General features: G+C 55.5%; 4 protein-coding genes across 4 annotated transcripts; 3 read left to right on the top strand and 1 right to left on the bottom strand.

Annotated features, from left to right (window-relative positions):
- Positions 1-484: 484 nt before the first annotated feature.
- On the top strand, positions 485-7,982 carry PHACADRAFT_211976 (uncharacterized protein). The gene is made up of 9 exons (XM_007399033.1): positions 485-1,280; positions 1,332-1,652; positions 1,712-2,854; positions 2,907-3,073; positions 3,099-3,237; positions 3,294-3,329; positions 3,386-3,440; positions 3,504-5,086; positions 5,143-7,982. The coding sequence occupies exons 3-9, from the start codon at positions 2,684-2,686 to the stop codon at positions 7,438-7,440; spliced, it is 4,449 nt and encodes a 1,482-aa protein (XP_007399095.1). The 5' UTR covers positions 485-1,280; positions 1,332-1,652; positions 1,712-2,683; the 3' UTR covers positions 7,441-7,982.
- A 1,888-nt stretch (positions 7,983-9,870) lies between these two features.
- Positions 9,871-14,360, top strand: PHACADRAFT_211974 (uncharacterized protein; the record flags this gene model as incomplete). The annotated part of the gene is made up of 7 exons (XM_007399032.1): positions 9,871-10,154; positions 10,205-11,335; positions 11,391-11,530; positions 11,581-11,719; positions 11,777-11,812; positions 11,869-13,590; positions 13,647-14,360. The coding sequence occupies exons 2-7, from the start codon at positions 11,171-11,173 to the stop codon at positions 14,358-14,360; spliced, it is 2,916 nt and encodes a 971-aa protein (XP_007399094.1). The 5' UTR covers positions 9,871-10,154; positions 10,205-11,170.
- A 188-nt stretch (positions 14,361-14,548) lies between these two features.
- On the bottom strand, positions 14,549-15,352 carry PHACADRAFT_52564 (uncharacterized protein; the record flags this gene model as incomplete). The annotated part of the gene is made up of 2 exons (XM_007398844.1): positions 14,549-14,927; positions 15,015-15,352. Coding segments are annotated over 2 exons (717 nt in total), but the record flags the coding sequence as incomplete, so codon positions are not given.
- Positions 15,353-15,383: 31 nt separating this feature from the next.
- On the top strand, positions 15,384-15,713 carry PHACADRAFT_198805 (uncharacterized protein; the record flags this gene model as incomplete). The annotated part of the gene is made up of 1 exon (XM_007399031.1): positions 15,384-15,713. The coding sequence occupies one exon, from the start codon at positions 15,384-15,386 to the stop codon at positions 15,711-15,713; it is 330 nt and encodes a 109-aa protein (XP_007399093.1).
- Positions 15,714-16,427: the final 714 nt, after the last annotated feature.

The raw sequence follows: 16,427 nt of genomic DNA, 5'->3' as shown, positions 1-16,427 counted from the left end.
CTAACGAGCCAGTGCACTTTGCTTTCAAAGTCCGATGCACTGGCCGACAGTGTTTACACGTCGGAGTTAAGAGCGGATGGAAACGAGACTACGTCCATCCCCGGATCCCACTAGCAAGTTGCCGCTCGCGCTCTCGACGGCCCCTACAGCCGTCGCTTCCGCTCGCCGGACGCCATGAAATCGCGCACTGCGCGCCTGTCTTCCCGCTCCCACCAACACTGAGCACGGCACAAAATTTGTTGTTGCTCGAGTCACTTGCGCTCCTCTCCACCCCGTATCCATTGGACGCTCCACGGTCTCCGTGTCAAGCTAGCTTGACCTTGTATCGCACTGCGCACCCAAGCATGGGCCAAGCTTTTGCGTAACTAAGCATCAGCATCCAATGGGCATCCCAAGAGCAGGAGCTGGATCGTCTGTGGGGCCTTCTGCTACTTTCCACCGCGATCAGGTATGTGTGCCGTGCCTACCTTCCGTTGCATATACCGACTGCGGTATACAGGCCTATAGACTGTTATAGTCCTTGACCCTGTAAGCTGGCTTCTTCGTATGACCAGCCCCCCCCCCCCGGAATCTGCACATGTGCTCTCGAATCTCTCTCTGCTTCCCCCTCCGACACTCATACCGTACACTGCCAATACGAAATGGGGCCTCTCTCAACAGCCCCTGCGCAAGCCCAGCGCTCGACTGGGCACATCTGCCCGGACTGCAAGACTGCAGACCCCGTGGAAGCACAAGACGCGACGATCGCGACTCTTCTGATCAGCAATCGTTACAAAGTCCTGGAGCAGATCCTTGAGCGGTTCCAAGACCCTGCCTTCGTCATAAATTCGCGTTTACATTCGAGACCGCACCCTTCGTTGCTGCGCTACGGGACATGGACGTGCTGTACATGCCCCTACTACGCTTCGCGGCGCGCACCTCTCGCCTCTCTTGCTCAAGAGCGCTCCACACGCGGCGTCGGACGACACCGAAGGCAGATGCGAGCTCAAAGCCTAACGGGACGTCGCCAACCTTTGAACCTGCAAGAAGTCCGCGCCGATGGTCGACGTTGGCTTGGTGATGAGCACAAGCTGACGTGAGATTTGTCCGCGAGGTCGCCTCCTACACGAGCGACGCTCTGCTCGCAGCGGACGAGAGCAAACTGTCGACGCCGACGCCGATTTTTGGATGAACGGCACGACGGGATAGAGGTGCGGAAGCGGTGCGATGGCTCGGCCGTGCCGTCACGCGGCGTTCGAGTACGCGAAGGCGGCGGGCCAGACAGGGGTCCCTAGAGATAGGTACGTATACTCAAACAGACCGCGTGAAAGATGACGCTAACTCTCGCTCAGAGCTCGTTGCGCCTTGCGGCAGGCTCATTCACCAAGCTGACAACATCCCACACCTCGTAGATGCCGAAACGCAACAATAACTACTGCGCCTAGTATCTCGCCATGCCGTCAAACTCGCAGTCGCTCTGCGAAGTGGCCGCATACCAGAGTACATATGAGCCGTACGTCGTCATTGGCGCGGGCGCGGGTCGCGGCGCGACGAACGCTTCACCGGCTGTGACGGAAACGAGGCTGCCTGTTTTTTTGTTTTGTTTGGAGATCAACCGAAAAGGCGACGGACGTACAAGCAACAAGTATGAAGAACAGGCCGGGCGGGAACAGGTTAGTCACTGCTCGACCTGACCGTCCTTGTACTGCGCGACTAACTGTACATCCCGTAGCGGGAGTGAGACGCGCCCGTGGTACAAATGAACAAATGTCGCGATCTAAGTTGATACCGCGCCGGCGAGGCTTTTGGACTTCTTCGACGGCCGGATTCTGGACGGAGAGAGCGGCGGCAGCGACGACCTTGCGCCGACAACCACTCCCGGTTTCTTCTGCGCAGCCTTCGCCGTCGAAGAAGCCGCACGGGAGCCTCCACACCACGTTCGTCTCCTCCTCGGTCGCTTCGCCCTCGAGCGCTCCCAGCTCGAAAGTGCGATCTTCACCGCCACGCCGGCTCTGATGTCCAGTCTCGCGCAGCTGTACTTGCGCGGCCACCGTGAACATGCGCTGCTGGCGCCCAGTGCTTACGGGGAAAAACAGGCCAGTAATTTTGCCCCCGCACAATTTTTTACCTCGGCTTTGTCCTGATGCGCGTGCGAACACGCACAGACGATCCCATCTCCATCTCTGCGACGTTCGAGTGCCGTTTATAGGCTTGCTGTGGTGATTGCGACTGCAGTGGCGAGATGTGTTCATGCTGCTCTGCCGTGCTCCGTCTCTGTCGGTGATGCATGCTAAATCCGTGCAGTTGGCTTATGGCGTTGTTTTTTTGGATGGAAATCTGTCTACCGGTTGGAAGGTAGGCATTGGCGCTAGTGAGATTGCCGATAGGTATTACAGTATTACAAGCTTGACTGAACTTGGCCTCAAGGTTAAGTTCAGTCAAGCGCGCGCCTAGTGCCTGCTCGCTCTAATCTTGGTTTCAGACTCTCAGCCCGCTATTAGAGAAATGCAGTGTGGGCTTTCGGAGCTCGCAGTTTTCCTCGTGGCGAGCTCTGCAGTAGGACTTTCAAAGCCCGCTAATTCACCATTTACAAATGGCTTGTTACCGCTGCACCTTCCTGAAACCTCGGAGACTAGCTCGCCCCGATTGAGGCTATCCTGCGTACTCAACTTCAGACGACGACGTAGCTGTTAGCAGACACAGAATGAGCTCAAACACCCGCGACACAGGCATGGAGTCCTCGAACGAGAGCCTTCACACACTCCTTGATGGCGTGGTCATTGCCCTCGACATCGTCAAGGATGCGGCTGCCGCATTTCCACCGCTTCAGTCCGCCATCGAGGGAGTAGCAGGTATTATATTGGATGTCGTGAAAGTGAGTGGGCAGTTCGAGGCTGCTGAACGCTTCTGATCCGTTTTTTGCTCAGAAAATGGGGGCGAATATTGACCAGATCAAGCTCCTCGGGCAACATGCCAGTCAACTTTCTATCACTCTTCAAAACCCCATCTTCAAAAACGAGAAGGCCTGTCCGGAGGATTTGCGCCGGCGTATCGATATTCTCGAGAGGCAAGACCATAGTCTCGATATCTACTCGTTCAGCGTACTCACTTTCGGGCAGGCAGCTGAAGGAGACGACGAAGGAGATTCGCGAGCCCTCCTCCAGCTTCGAACCCTCGCCATTGTCCAGGTCAGATACGCACGCTGGAACCATAGACGAACATATTACGAATATTTCTCGGGCCATCGAGGTGTTCCTGGTGAGTCTGACTTACGAGAGAAGAGGCGCTGTATTACTCACTACTATTGCATATAGACTGGGGGGACGATGAACGTCGAGGTCGGTGTTAACGTAAGTAGCCATATGTCGCCCCTGCACGTACGCACGACCTAATGAGCACATCGCAGGAAATATTGAGCCGCCTCGATAAGTTGCGGCTTGACGAGAAACAAGCCTTTGTCGGTAAGCATTCTCGCTTCGTGTTTTATTGCACGACCTAACTCCATAGTCCCCGCCTGATAATAGGCCCTGCCCCGCACTACGCTATTGCCGCTCGTTTCGACTACCCTAGCCAACGCGTCACTTGCGAAGGACGAACACGATCGGAGACTCTGAACGCCATCTACCAGTGGTTCCTCCTGAGCCAGGGTGAAGGACGCACACCCGAGGCCGCCCCGCAGCCACCGAGAGTAGAAGCGCGTCTGTTCTTGCTTACCGGGCAGGTCGGATCGGGCAAGTCGACCATCGCACAGACGGTGGCGGCATGGTGCTCGGAGCACGGGTGCCTTGGCGCGAGCTTCTTCTGCTCTAGGGGCAACCGAGAATGCAGTGATATTCAAATGATATTCCCTACAATCGCCTACCAGCTTGGTCAGTGGGACCGCAGATTCCAGGAGAAGACTGCAGAGGTCTTGAGGCAGGACCCCGACATCCAGACATCTCTCGTTTCCAACCAGCTGAGGCGTTTGATTGTTGACCCCCTGCGAGAGCTACCAACATTCCCGGATTGTGCAATCGTTATCGACGCACTAGACGAGTGTAAGGACTCTGAGGCGACATCTCTTATTGTCCGGGCGCTGTCAGAGCATGCTTCTGACTTGGCACCGTTGAAGATTTTCCTGACCAGCCGTCCCGTCCCGAACATTACCCACGGCTTCCATTCGACCGGCTTACTCGACGCGGCGCAGCACATCATTCTCCATGAGGTGCCGTCAGACACCACCGAGCGTGACATCGATATCTTCCTGCAGAAGAGGCTGGCCGACGTCCGGGAGAGGTACGGTTTGGACAGGTCGTGGCATTCAGCAGAACGGGCTGCGCGACTGCTCGAGCTCTCGAACAGACTGTTCATATACCCCGCTACTGCCATGCGCTTCATCGAGGACGCCAATGCCAGCGATCCAGATGGGCGTCTTCGATTACTGCTCGAGGGTCAAGGGGCTTCGCCTGCAGGTGTGGCAATGCCCTTCTACCAGCTGGACGAGCTGTACCTCCAAGTTCTGAAGAGCGCATATCCGAATATGACCCAAGAGCTCAAGTCGCGGTTGAAGATCATCCTGGGCACACTCGTCCTCATCCGTGATCGCCTGTCGCCGGATGCCATTGACAAGCTCATGCTCTTCGAACATCGAACGACTCGGACTGCACTGACTCGCCTCCAGTCAGTCGTCATGGTTCCCGATGATGATGATGCCGTCATCAGCCTCATTCACCCTTCATTCCACGACTTCCTCACTGACGACAATCGATGCCACGACCCCGATCTGTCGGTCCATCCGGCAACCCAGCATGGACTCATTGCTCAGCGGTGCCTCGAGACTATGATCGGCGGGTTGCGGACGGACATCTGCGGGATCGGACGGAGCGTACCGAACTCGGAGGTGCCTATGCTTTCGGAGCTTGTGGCGGAGCACATTCCTCCGTCCCTGCAGTACGCCTCTCTTCACTGGACACACCATGCTCTCTGCGGCGAAATCAACAACGAGCTGCTTGACGTGCTCACCAAGTTTGGCGAGAGCCACTTGCTGAACTGGCTGGAGGTTCTGAGCCTCCTTGGCGAGCTGAGCGGTGCGATCTCAGCACTGCAGATGCTCCACGACAGATTGCTCGTATGTGGTACCTTCGCCTTCACTAGTGTCATCGCTAATCACGGCATTACACATAGGGCTTACCCCTCACACACTCCAACATCATCGCGCTGCTATATGATTGCCTACGAGCCGCACAGCAATCGTTTCCGGGCCTCAGTATTTCATGTCTCCAAGCACATTCTGACCTCGTCCCTTTCTGTCCTACATCCAGCAGACTCAGAGATCATTACGCCGGGCAGGGAATTGGGCTGCCAAGGGTACTCAGCGGACTCCAGCAGCACTGGGACCCATGCACTCTCACTATCGAAGGCCATGCAAATTCCGTAACTGCCGCGTGTTTCTCGCCTAATGGCCGGCGCATTGTTTCGGCATCTGCAGACAACACAGTCAAGCTGTGGGATGCTATCACAGGCTTACATCTACACACCCTGCAAGGAGATGAAGATGTGGTCCGACTCGGATGCGCGGCGTTCTCATCCAACGGCAGATACATTGCTTCAAGCTCCGACGTTAAGACTATCATTATCTGGGATGCCACTACCGGCCAACACCTCCGCACTGTCAAAGGTCACACAGATTGGATCACAGCTGTAGACTTCTCTCTAGATGGCGACGTTGCGATTCTCGCCTCCGGCTCCCATGACTACTCGGTACGGATCTGGGACATCAACAGCGACGTCGTCTCGTCCAGAACCTTATCTCCCGCACACAAATCTTTCGTCAAGTGCGTCAGGTTTTCCCAAGGTGGAACACTGCTGGTTTCGTGTAGCGAGGATGGTGCATGCAAGGTCTGGAAATCAGGCGCCTGGACGTGCATCGCACAATTCGACCACCCTGAACGCACCGCCATCTTTTCCGTCGCCATCTCGCCCGACGAAACCATTTTTGCTTCGGGACAAGGGCGCACAGCTAATGACATTATTTTACATTCCACTGTCGACGGCCACTGTTTACGCACACTGCAAGGCCACACATCCAGCGTGTGGTCTCTCGACTTCTCCCCCGATGGCGCTACACTAGCCTCCGGCTCATCAGATCATACCATCATCCTGTGGGATGTGGCAGGCGGTTCCACCCTCCACACGTTGAAAGGACACTCTCGTGAGGTACTCAGCGTCAGATACTCCCCCGATGGCCAGCGGATAACCAGCTGTGGTGGTGACCAAAGCGTCCGTATCTGGGACCTGTCTCTGTTGTCGGCCGAGAGGGAACGTGAATCCACGAGGAAGGAGCTGAAGGAGAGATTGACCCAGGACCGCGAGTCGGACATGCACAGGAGTGCTGGCGCCGAGCCTCAACGTCCCTCAAATGTACGCTCCGTAACGTTCTCGTCTGACGGACAGATCCTCGCCACCGGGTCGGGAGACACTACGATTCGTCTATGGGATACTGCGAGCGGCACTCAGTTGCGAGTACTCGAAGGTCATCAAGGCGTTGTCTCGTACCTATCATTCTCCCCCGACGGAAAGAAACTACTCTCATCAGAGTACAAGTCCGACGCGTCTGAGTCGGCTCTCCGTTTATGGGACGTGGAGAGCGGTTGTTGCGAACAGATTTTTACTGGGCACGAAGACGACATAAATCAGGCAAAGTTCTTTCCGGACGGGAAGCAAGTGATCTCTTGTTCGGACAATGGCAGCATCCGTGTTTGGGAAGTCGGCCAATCGAGGACACGCAGTGCGGAATCACGCGTCGTCTATCATAGTCAAAGCCTCAGCATAGTCTCTATTGCTGTCTCTCCCGACGCCAGCCTAGTAGCATTTGGCTGCTGGAGCGAGGAACCGGACGACCATATTCTTGGGCTAGTCAGCCTGACGACGTCACAAGCAGTCCACTTGGTGCGGTACGAGCGTGCATATGGCCCGCCCACGGCGCTCGCGTTTTCCACGGACAGCAGCCGTCTCCTCGTCGCCTCTGGTGCAGAGTCAAGCAGAGTCACGCTTTGGGGTGTCCAAGCAGGCGGTCCCGCCGGCTCGACCCTCGCCGATATCGCGCCCGAAGCGACCTTCCTCGACTGTTATGACGGAGGCGACTGTGCAGAGAGTATCGCGTTTTCGTCTTCCGAGAGGTCCTTCATCACTGACGCCACCATGGATGACATCTCGCCCCAGCACTGGCCTCGCTCGGCCTCACAGGACGACCACGCAGAGTATGCGTTCTGCCTAGCCGACAACTGGCTCTGGTACATATCTGCTACCGAGAGGCGTAGACTATGCTGGGTACCGTCCACCTTCCGACTCATGCGCCACTACAATATGGTTTCTCGAGGGTCCATAGCGGTACACCGTAATTTGGTGGCCTTCGGTACTGAAGGCGGTCGGGTCATCATCCTAGATATGACTCCTTGCCTATATGAGTACTCGTCTTCCTAACAGAGCATTCTAGGACATATTTAGCTGTTCGTATAACCATTTAGCTACGGACTGGACTCTTCATATCCTGTATTTAGTAGCGCACATAGGAATCTAGTCTGGTGGTATCAAGGTGTATGTAGTTGATACTTGAATACATGAGCAAACCCAAGAAAGGGGCAGCACAAGCAGGACCGGGGAACACAGGAACACAGAAGCACCTGATAAGTGCTCTCAATCAAACAATAAGTCCGACAACTCATCCTCGCTTGCCAACAAGGTGTCTGTCGACGTGCTCTGCGATGAACGGCAGCTGGAAGCTGCTAGGGAGAGTAGGCGGGCGTGAAGGAGGGCGCTGCTCGAAGATGAGAGCGAAGCGCTGACGTTCTTGGCGTACGTCGCTGGGAAGAAATCCGCTTGCCGCTTCGCTCGTCTATCTTCGTCCAGACTTCATAGGCGAGGACCCTCTGCGAGACAAGCCTCCGACGTTCTCCGAAAGAACAATAAGCGGGTGTGGTCAAGCGCAGTTCGAATGCTCTATGGATGCCAATATCGCACTAGAGTATCATTAGTACTTTGTCTCGGAATGTCACGTAGGTCACTTACTCATTTATCCAACCACCCTTGACCTCTCGCAACGCCTGGAGGCATTGTTCTACGAAGTGCAGCTCCAAATCCAAGAATGCGGTGTAAAGCCAGTCGATCTCGGCATCTCGAAAAGCTTACGTGCGCGTCCGGATATCTTCCGCACAATCTTCACTGTGTGGATCGTCAGCGAGGTACCAGCACAATAGGATAACAGAAGACTCGCCACTGTGGCCAGAAGATCGAGCACTTGCCTTCGGCCTCTCCCTTCCCCTTCCCCTTCCCATTCTCATTCTCATTCTTACCATCTCAAACTTCCTCCAGCTTCGAATTCACAGCGTTGAAGGACAGCCCAGAGCGTAACGGATAAGCATACGACAAGACGTAGATAGTTAATCGCGCTCACTATTTGTTATCAAGTTCCTTTGCTCTGCTTGATATTCTTTGACATCGTCTTCCGCCTGCATCAAAGGCCCTCGACATGCTGGAGCATTTCGACACTGCATTTGAGCATTCCGCGGCCGAAATCCCAAGCACCCTAACTTGACTCGCATTGATAATCACTCCGGCGAGCTCGACAGTAAGTACAGGCTGTCCGAAATGGCCGCGCGCGAGTCGGCGTGGGGGTGTTCGCCGACATCATGCATCGCGTTTCAACAATTGGGCGGATAGTTTACTGGCAGCCGCACAGGGTCCTGACCTGACCGTAGCCTGCAGGTCGTCAGTGTCGGCGTAAGCCTCACGCCCCCCGCGGTATTGTCTCTGGGCTTCCCGCGACTAAGGTCCTGGCCTCCCAGGTTGGTTCGCGTTTGACCGTGCCGACGGCAAGCGAAGAGAGGTCCAGCACACCGGGTTTCGCCGATACCATGCATCGCGTTCCGATGGAGGAAAGCTGGTCAATCTACCGACGGCTGCTGCACCCGACTCTCAACCCAGGCTCGTGCGTCCGACGACCGAGGGTTTCGGTGCGCGGCCAGCACTTGTCGGGTCGTCTCGATACTAGTGACTGCGCTCTGAGACAGAGATTGCGGTAACCTGGATAGCCGAGAACTGATTATCTGATCGTGCACGCGTCGATGAAAATGGCACTAACGTTCCAGCCTGCAGACTTGGCGAGACGGCACAAGGCACGTCTATCGACCGAGGACAGCTGTGGAACGCCCCATAAGCACTTCGCTTGGGCAATGCAAAATAGATACTCACAGCAGAGCAAGCTAGGATTGCTCTGCAATATATATGGATGTCCGCGAAGCAGAGGAATGCTACATTCGCATGAGGTGAGTGGGCATTATGGTCACCGGCGCGAAGTAGATATTCACACTCTGTCCTTCAAGCTCAAGCTTAAATGACAGGTTCTGCTGACACGCGGGTCGTTCTGGTAATACGAGGCGAGTCCTCACGAGAAGAGTGGTGAGAAATTTCAAGATCGAAACGAGAGGGAGGATCTGCATTCGCAAAGTGTCAGCGCGTACGCTGGATAGCACTGCGAGCGCATACTCACCTTCTGCGGTCAAGTTTCCGCCAGCACGACGCCTCAGAGCTCAGCGCTCAGGGCTGAGCGTACGCTTGGACCCGTCGGCGCATACGCGATACTCGTCAAGTAGCATATCTAGTCTAGATAGTGCGGTTTCATGGTTTGGTATTCCGGCGTCGTGAGCAGTGCGCGTGGAAACGACGATAATAAGGAATGGCGAAAGCACGAGAGTCGATTTGCTAGCAGGAAGTGTGCGCCTGGTGTATGAGAGAGCGTGAAGCGCGCGCCGAGCACGATCAATGCCGCCATCACCGCCGTCACCGCCGTCACCGCCAGGCCGGATTTCTGGTAGCGCCGGCCGTGACGCGGGGTCTGTCTCCTCTTTGCTGCGTGTCCTGTCCCACCACCACCACACACAGCGCGAAGGACGTTGCTCAACGAGTCGCGCTCCTCACCTCCCTAGTCCTCGCCGCCGCTGTAGCCAGTCGATGCTTCCTACTGCCGCCATGCGGGCGTGAGCGGTCACCACGTCGAGCTTAATCCCGCATGGACGAGACGCTGCACACTCCGGTATGGGCCAAGCTTTCACGAAAATACACTTCAGCGCGCGATAGGCCCTCCAAGAGCAGGAGCCGGATCATCTGTCGGACCTTCTGCCACTTACCGCTGCGACCAGGCATGTGTGTTGCGCTTATTACCGTTGCGCATACTGACTGCGGTACACAGGCCGATAAACTGTTACACTCAACGGCCCCACACACTTATCGAGGCCCCACCTTCCTACTGGACTCCCTTGGGCTCTCATACCAATAATTCTGGATGCACCCTGCGAGCTGGCTTCTTCCTATGACCCGCTCCCACATGCTCTCGGACCTCTCTCTACTTCCCCCTCCGACGCTCACGCCCGTACACTGCCAACACGAAAAGGAGCCTATCTCATCAGCTTTCACGCAAGCTTTGCGCTCGACTAGGCTCGTCCTGCTAGACTACAAGACTGCTGGCCTCGTGAACGTACAAGCGATCGCATTCCTCCTGCCGGCATTCGCTACAAAGCCCTCGAGCAGGTCCTCAAGTGGTACCAAGGCCCTACCGATCACACCAGCTCGGGCTGCGAGCAGCACCGCGGCGTCAAGCACTTCCACTAGCATCTTCTCCACCGCCGCTCTCACGACGTCTGGCCCCGAACGACTGTACAGTACCCGAATACTGTAGGCATGCCGCTGCTGGTGCTTGCTGGCGAAAATGAGCGGCGACTCCTTCCTCGTACAGACACATTCCTTTACCTGTTGCGCCATTGCCGTATGCTTGGGGCGCACAGACGACGGCTACCCGCATCTCTGAGCTGTTTAGCCACCGTCTTTACCCTTGCTTTGGACGTTGGTACTGCGGTCTCGAAATGCATCGTCAATGCTGTTCGCTGAGACTTGCCTATGTCAGTGATGCTGCTGGACATGTGCGACTGACCTATGACATACATTTTCGTGACCCTCTACAGTTTGTCATGCTTAGCGTTAGTTCGTAAGGTAGGCGAAAGGATGAACATCGACTCGATAAGTGCCTGGGGAGATTGCCGATAAGTGCGACAAGGTTAAGTGGGCCATGTTCGCACGCGTAGCATGCTCGGCGTAGGTGCTTTTACACGTACTCGACCTCGGACGACGACGACGACGCCGCCTCCCAAGCAGACGCAGGATGGACTTGAACACCAGCAATAAAGGATCGGAGGATAACGAGAATATTCAGGCACTTCTCGATGGCGTGGTGCTTGCCCTCAACATCGCCAAGGACGCAAGCGCAGCGTTTCCACCGCTTCAGTCCGCTGTCGGGGGAGTAGTAGGCATTGTCGGTGTTGTGAAGGTAAGTGAACTGTGCGAGGCTACTGCGCGCCGTCTTCTCATCCGTTTCGGTCCAGAAAATGCGAGCGAATGCCGAGCAGATCAAGCTTTTCGAGAAATATGTCACTCAGCTCTCCACCACTCTCCAACACCCTATCTTCAAGGACAGGGGAAATTGCCCCGAAGACCTACGTCGGCGCATTGATATCCTCGTGGGGTGAGAATCGATCTGCTCTACTGTTGATTCGGTCACTCAACTCCGTGTAGGCAGCTGAGCGAGGTGGCGAAGGAGGTTCGCAAGCTCAACTTTCGATCCAAATTCTCCCGACTTCTCAGCTCAGACTCGCATGCCGGAACAATAGACGACTGCATCAGGCAGATGTCATGGGCCATTAACAACTTCCTTGTAAGTCTGATTTGCAATCTGGCGAGTAGGATCCTAATTCGTTATTGCTGCACGTAGGTTGGAGGAGCGATGAATATCGAGCTTGCCGTTAGTGTGCGTGACTATACACTATGCCTATACATGTGCGAGGCTTACGGGGCGCATCTCAGAAATTGTCCGTGACAGTGGAGAAGGGCTTCGACAGGGTGACCGATGAAATCCGGGGACTGGGCAGTCAAATCGCGGCTGGCAGCTGTAAGCGTTCTTGCTTCATGTTTGATGGCATAGCCCAATTTAGTCCTATAGCTAGTCCTATCCCTCGATACGTTGATGCCGCCCGCTTCGACTACCCTAGCCAACGCTCCGTCTGCGAAGGTCAAACGCGATCAGAGACTCTGAACACCGTCTACCAGTGGTTCCTTCCGGATCAGGCAGGACTACGGATGCCTGAGGTCGTTCTGCAGCTGCCGAGAGCAGATGCACGGGTGTTCTTGCTCAGCGGCGTGGCCGGTAGCGGCAAGTCGACCATCGCACAGACTGTGGCGCAGTGGTGCTCAGAACGCGGGTATCTCGGCGCAAGCTTCTTCTGTTCTAGGGACAACCGAGAATGCAGTGATTTCCAGATGATATTCCCTACGATCGCCTACCAGCTTGGTCTGTTTTTTCCCGAGTTCCAGCACAAGATCGTGGAGGTCATGAAGCGGGAGCCTCACATCCAGACAACTCTCGTCTCCCATCAGCTCAAGCGTCTGATTGTCGATCCTCTGCGAAAGTTGCCGACATTCCCACCCTGCGTAGTTGTCATTGACGCATTGGACGAGTGCAAGGACGATCATGCAACATCTCTCATTGTCCGCGCGCTGTCCGAGCATGTCTCCAGCCTGCTTCCCTTGAAGATTCTCCTCACAAGCCGCCCTACACCAAACATTACCTATGGCTTCCGCTCCACCGGCCTGCTCAACACCACCCAACACATCATTCTTCACGAGGTGCCGCCGAACACCACCGAGCGCGACATTGGCATCTTCCTGCAAAAGAGGATGGCCGATATCCGGGAGAGATATGGTTTGGGCAGGTCGTGGCCTTCGGCGAAACAGGTGGCACGACTAGTCAAGCTCTCGGATAAGCTGTTCATATATGCCGCTACCGTCATACGCTATATTGAGGATACCAGTGCCAGTGACCCAGATGGTCGTCTTCGATTACTACTCGAGGGTCAAGGGATGTTGTCCGCAGGTGCGGCAATTCCCTTCCACCAGCTGGACAACCTGTACCTCCAGGTTCTGAAGAGTGCGCACCCAGACACTACTCGAGAGCTCAAGTTGCGATTGAAGATCACCCTGGGCACGCTCGTCCTCATCCGCGATCGTTTGTCGCTAAATGCGATTGACAAGCTCATGCTCCTCGAACATGGAGCGGCTCGGACTACGCTGACTCACCTCCAGTCGATCGTCGTGATTCCCGACGATGACAATGCTGTCATCAGCCTCATCCACCACTCATTCCAGGACTTTCTCACTGACGCCACTCGATGTCACGACCCCGATCTGTTGGTCAACCCGGCACTCCAGCATAGGTTTATCGCCCAGCGGTGCCTCGAGACCATGATCGGCGGACTGCGGACGGACATTTGCAACATTGGGCGGATCATGCCGAACTCGGAAGTGCCTGGACTTCCGGAGCTTGTGGCGGAGCACATTCCTCCGTCCCTGCAATACTCCTGTTTTCATTGGACACACCATATGTTCCGTGGCGAAGTTGACAACGAGCTGTTCGACTTACTGATCAAGTTCGGCTCGAGCTACTTGCTGAACTGGCTGGAGGTTCTGAGCCTCCTTGGGGAATTAGGCGGTGCAGTTTCAGCACTGCAGACACTTCGCAAAAGGTTACTGGTATGTAGCGGCTTCGTTCTCACTGACATTATCACTGATCATACTGTGACATCCAGGAGTTACCCCTCCCACGCTCCGACGTCGTCGTATTGTTGTATGATTGCCAGCGAGCCATACAGCAGTCATTCCCAGGCCTCAGTGTTTCTTGTCTCCAAGCATATTCTGGCCTCATCCCTTTCTGTCCTACATCCAGCAAGCTCCGAGAGCATTACGCCAGGGCAGGACAAGGAATTGGACTTCCAAGGGTGCTCAGTGGACTCTCGCAGCAATGGGACACATGTACTCTCACTATCGAAGGCCATTCGAGCTCAGTAATCGCAGTGTGTTTCTCAGCTGACGGACACCGCATTGTCTCGGCATCTGCGGACAAGACAGTCAGGCTGTGGGATGCCATCACAGGCTCTCATCTACACACTCTAGAAGGACACAACGGCCCAGTCAGATGTATATCGTTCTCACCCGATAACAAATATATTGCTTCAGGCTCCGAAGACGAGACCATCATCATTTGGGATGCCATTACTGGCGGACACCTTCGCACTCTCAATAATCACACTGACGAGGTCAGCACCGTAGACTTCCCTCTGGATGGGGACATCGCCGTCTTTGCCTCTGGCTCCAACGACCACTCGATACGGATTTGGGACGTTAACAGCGAGTTTGGCTCGTACATCAAGCTGTCTCCCGCACACGAATCATTCGTCAAGAGTGTCAGTTTTTCCCGATCTGGAAGACTCCTGGTTGTGGGCGCGCCATACGCACGCTCGTAAGGCATCAGACTGACTCTTCGTGGCGTAATAAGGCTGGCTAACCCAAGTGTATGATCGTTCTTGTTATCCCAGCAGCCAAATGCCACCAGGCTGGCGTCAGGAGAGACAGTAACAGAGGGTATGCTGAGGTTACTGCTATGGTAGATGACGCGTATTTCTGTACTGCCCGTCCCTGACTGGCCGACCTTCCATACACGGATGCTGTGATCGAATGAACACGAAACCACTCGTTTCCCGTCCGCAAAGAACTTCGCCGTCCGTACGCCGTCTTCGTGTCCGGTGAAGGTCTGTTCGCAACGACCACTCTCCACATCCCACAGATGAAGAGTGGTATTCCTAGGCGTGCTGAGCTGATATTCTGATGAAAGCAGTTTCTTTCCATCGGGAGAGAGTGATAGGTACGAGACCACGCCTTGATGACCTTCGAGTACTCGCAACTGAGCACCGTTCGCTGTATCCCATAGACGAATCGTAGTGTCTCGCGAGCCGGTAGCAAGAATGCGTCCGTCAGGTGTGAACGCCACGGAGCGTACAACCGAGGAATGTTGAGGCTCGGCCGCGCCAGCTCTTCTGCCCGACCCGTGGCCCCAACTCAGCCTCTCCTTCAGCTTTGCCTTCTTGGGCTCGTGCTTCCTCTCAGCCGATAAAAGAGACAGGTCCCAGACGCGGATGCTATGGTCCTTGCCACAGCTGGCTATCTGCTGGCCATCGGGGGAGTATCTAAGGCCGTACACCTCGTTGGAGTGTCCTTTCAAGGTGTGGAGCGTGGAACCACTCGCCACATCCCACAGGATGATGGTATAGTCTGCTGAGCCGGATGCAAGTGTAGTAGTGTCGGGAGAGAAATCAAGAGACCGCACCTTTGACGTGTGGCCACACAGTGTGCGCAAAGAGCGGCCGTCGACAGTGGAATGCAATAGAATGTCCTTAGCTGCGCCTCCTTGCCCAGAAGCAAAGACGGTTTCGTCGGGCGAGATGGCGACGGAAAGTATGGGGTTCCGTCCAGGATGGTTGAATTGAGCAATGCATGTCCAGGCGCCTGATCTCCGAGTCCAGCCTTTACATACACCGTCAAGACTGCACGAAGCGCTCGCATTCTCCAAGGACGGCAGCCGTCTCCTGGTCGCCTCAGGCACGGCGTCCAGGATCACGCTTTGGGATATCCAAGCAGGCAGCCAAGCCGGCTCGATCCTTGTCGACATTGCGCCGAATGCGACCTTCCTCGGTGGCTATGACGGAGGCGATCGTGCGGAGAACATTGCATTCTCGTCTACCGAGAGGTTCTTTGTCACGGACGCCACCATGGGTGCCATCTCGTCACAGCGCCGATCCCGCTCGGCCTCGCAGGGATAGTCCGCACCACGCAGAGTACGCATTCTGCTTAGCCGACAACTGGCTCTGGTACATATCTGCTACCGAGAGGTGTAGGCTGTGCTGGGTGCCGACCTCTTTCCGACTTGTGCGTTCGCATGCAACGACCTTCCGAGGATCCATGGCGGTGTATCGTAATGTGGTAGCCTTTGGTACAGAAGGTGGTCAGGTTGTTATCTTGAACATGACTCCTTGCCTGCCTCAGGCTTGCTGAGGGACAATGGGACTTAATTAGCTGTGGGCGTATGTTTATATTGAACTTGCGTCAATAGTATACATGCGTAGTGTCGAAGCGCGTATAGTTTACATCCGAGTCCTACTGCATGAGCGTCCCCAAGAAGGGAAATACAGAAATACATGCGTTCTTCTCGAGACGGTGGTCCAACGACATGACGAGGATGACGGACCGCTGCGAGTACACGCCTGTGGCGGTCTCGGCGGCGCTCATCGTAGATGATCGCTACAGGTTTTAAGGAAAGTCCTTGACCAACTGGAACACCACGACTTGGCTTTCTTCAGCGCCGGTCGTGCCAACGACTCCTCAGAGATGCACAGAACGACGAGAGCGGCGTGTCCTCATTGCTGCTTGTATTGGCAATGTTGGCCGTGTCATTGTCCTTCTCCTCCCTCTCTCTCGGCACCAGCTGATGGTCCACCATACCCCTGATGAACGGTTCCGGACCTTAGTCTCTTCCG

Source organism: Phanerochaete carnosa (assembly GCF_000300595.1).
Source record: "Phanerochaete carnosa HHB-10118-sp unplaced genomic scaffold PHACAscaffold_8, whole genome shotgun sequence".
NCBI classification, from domain to species: domain Eukaryota; kingdom Fungi; phylum Basidiomycota; class Agaricomycetes; order Polyporales; family Phanerochaetaceae; genus Phanerochaete; species Phanerochaete carnosa.
The sequence above is the reverse complement of the archived record's forward strand: the minus strand, read 5'-3'. Positions and strand labels throughout refer to the sequence as shown.

Bases quoted from the DNA above. Each gene is read 5' to 3' on its own strand.
- PHACADRAFT_211976 (XM_007399033.1), top strand. From the start codon at position 2,684: ATGAGCTCAAACACCCGCGACACAGGCATGGAGTCCTCGAACGAGAGC. The intron at 2,855-2,906 runs GTGAGTGGGCAG...TTTTTTGCTCAG, and splicing joins TTATATTGGATGTCGTGAAA to AAAATGGGGGCGAATATTGA. The intron at 3,330-3,385 runs GTAAGTAGCCAT...AGCACATCGCAG, and splicing joins ACGTCGAGGTCGGTGTTAAC to GAAATATTGAGCCGCCTCGA.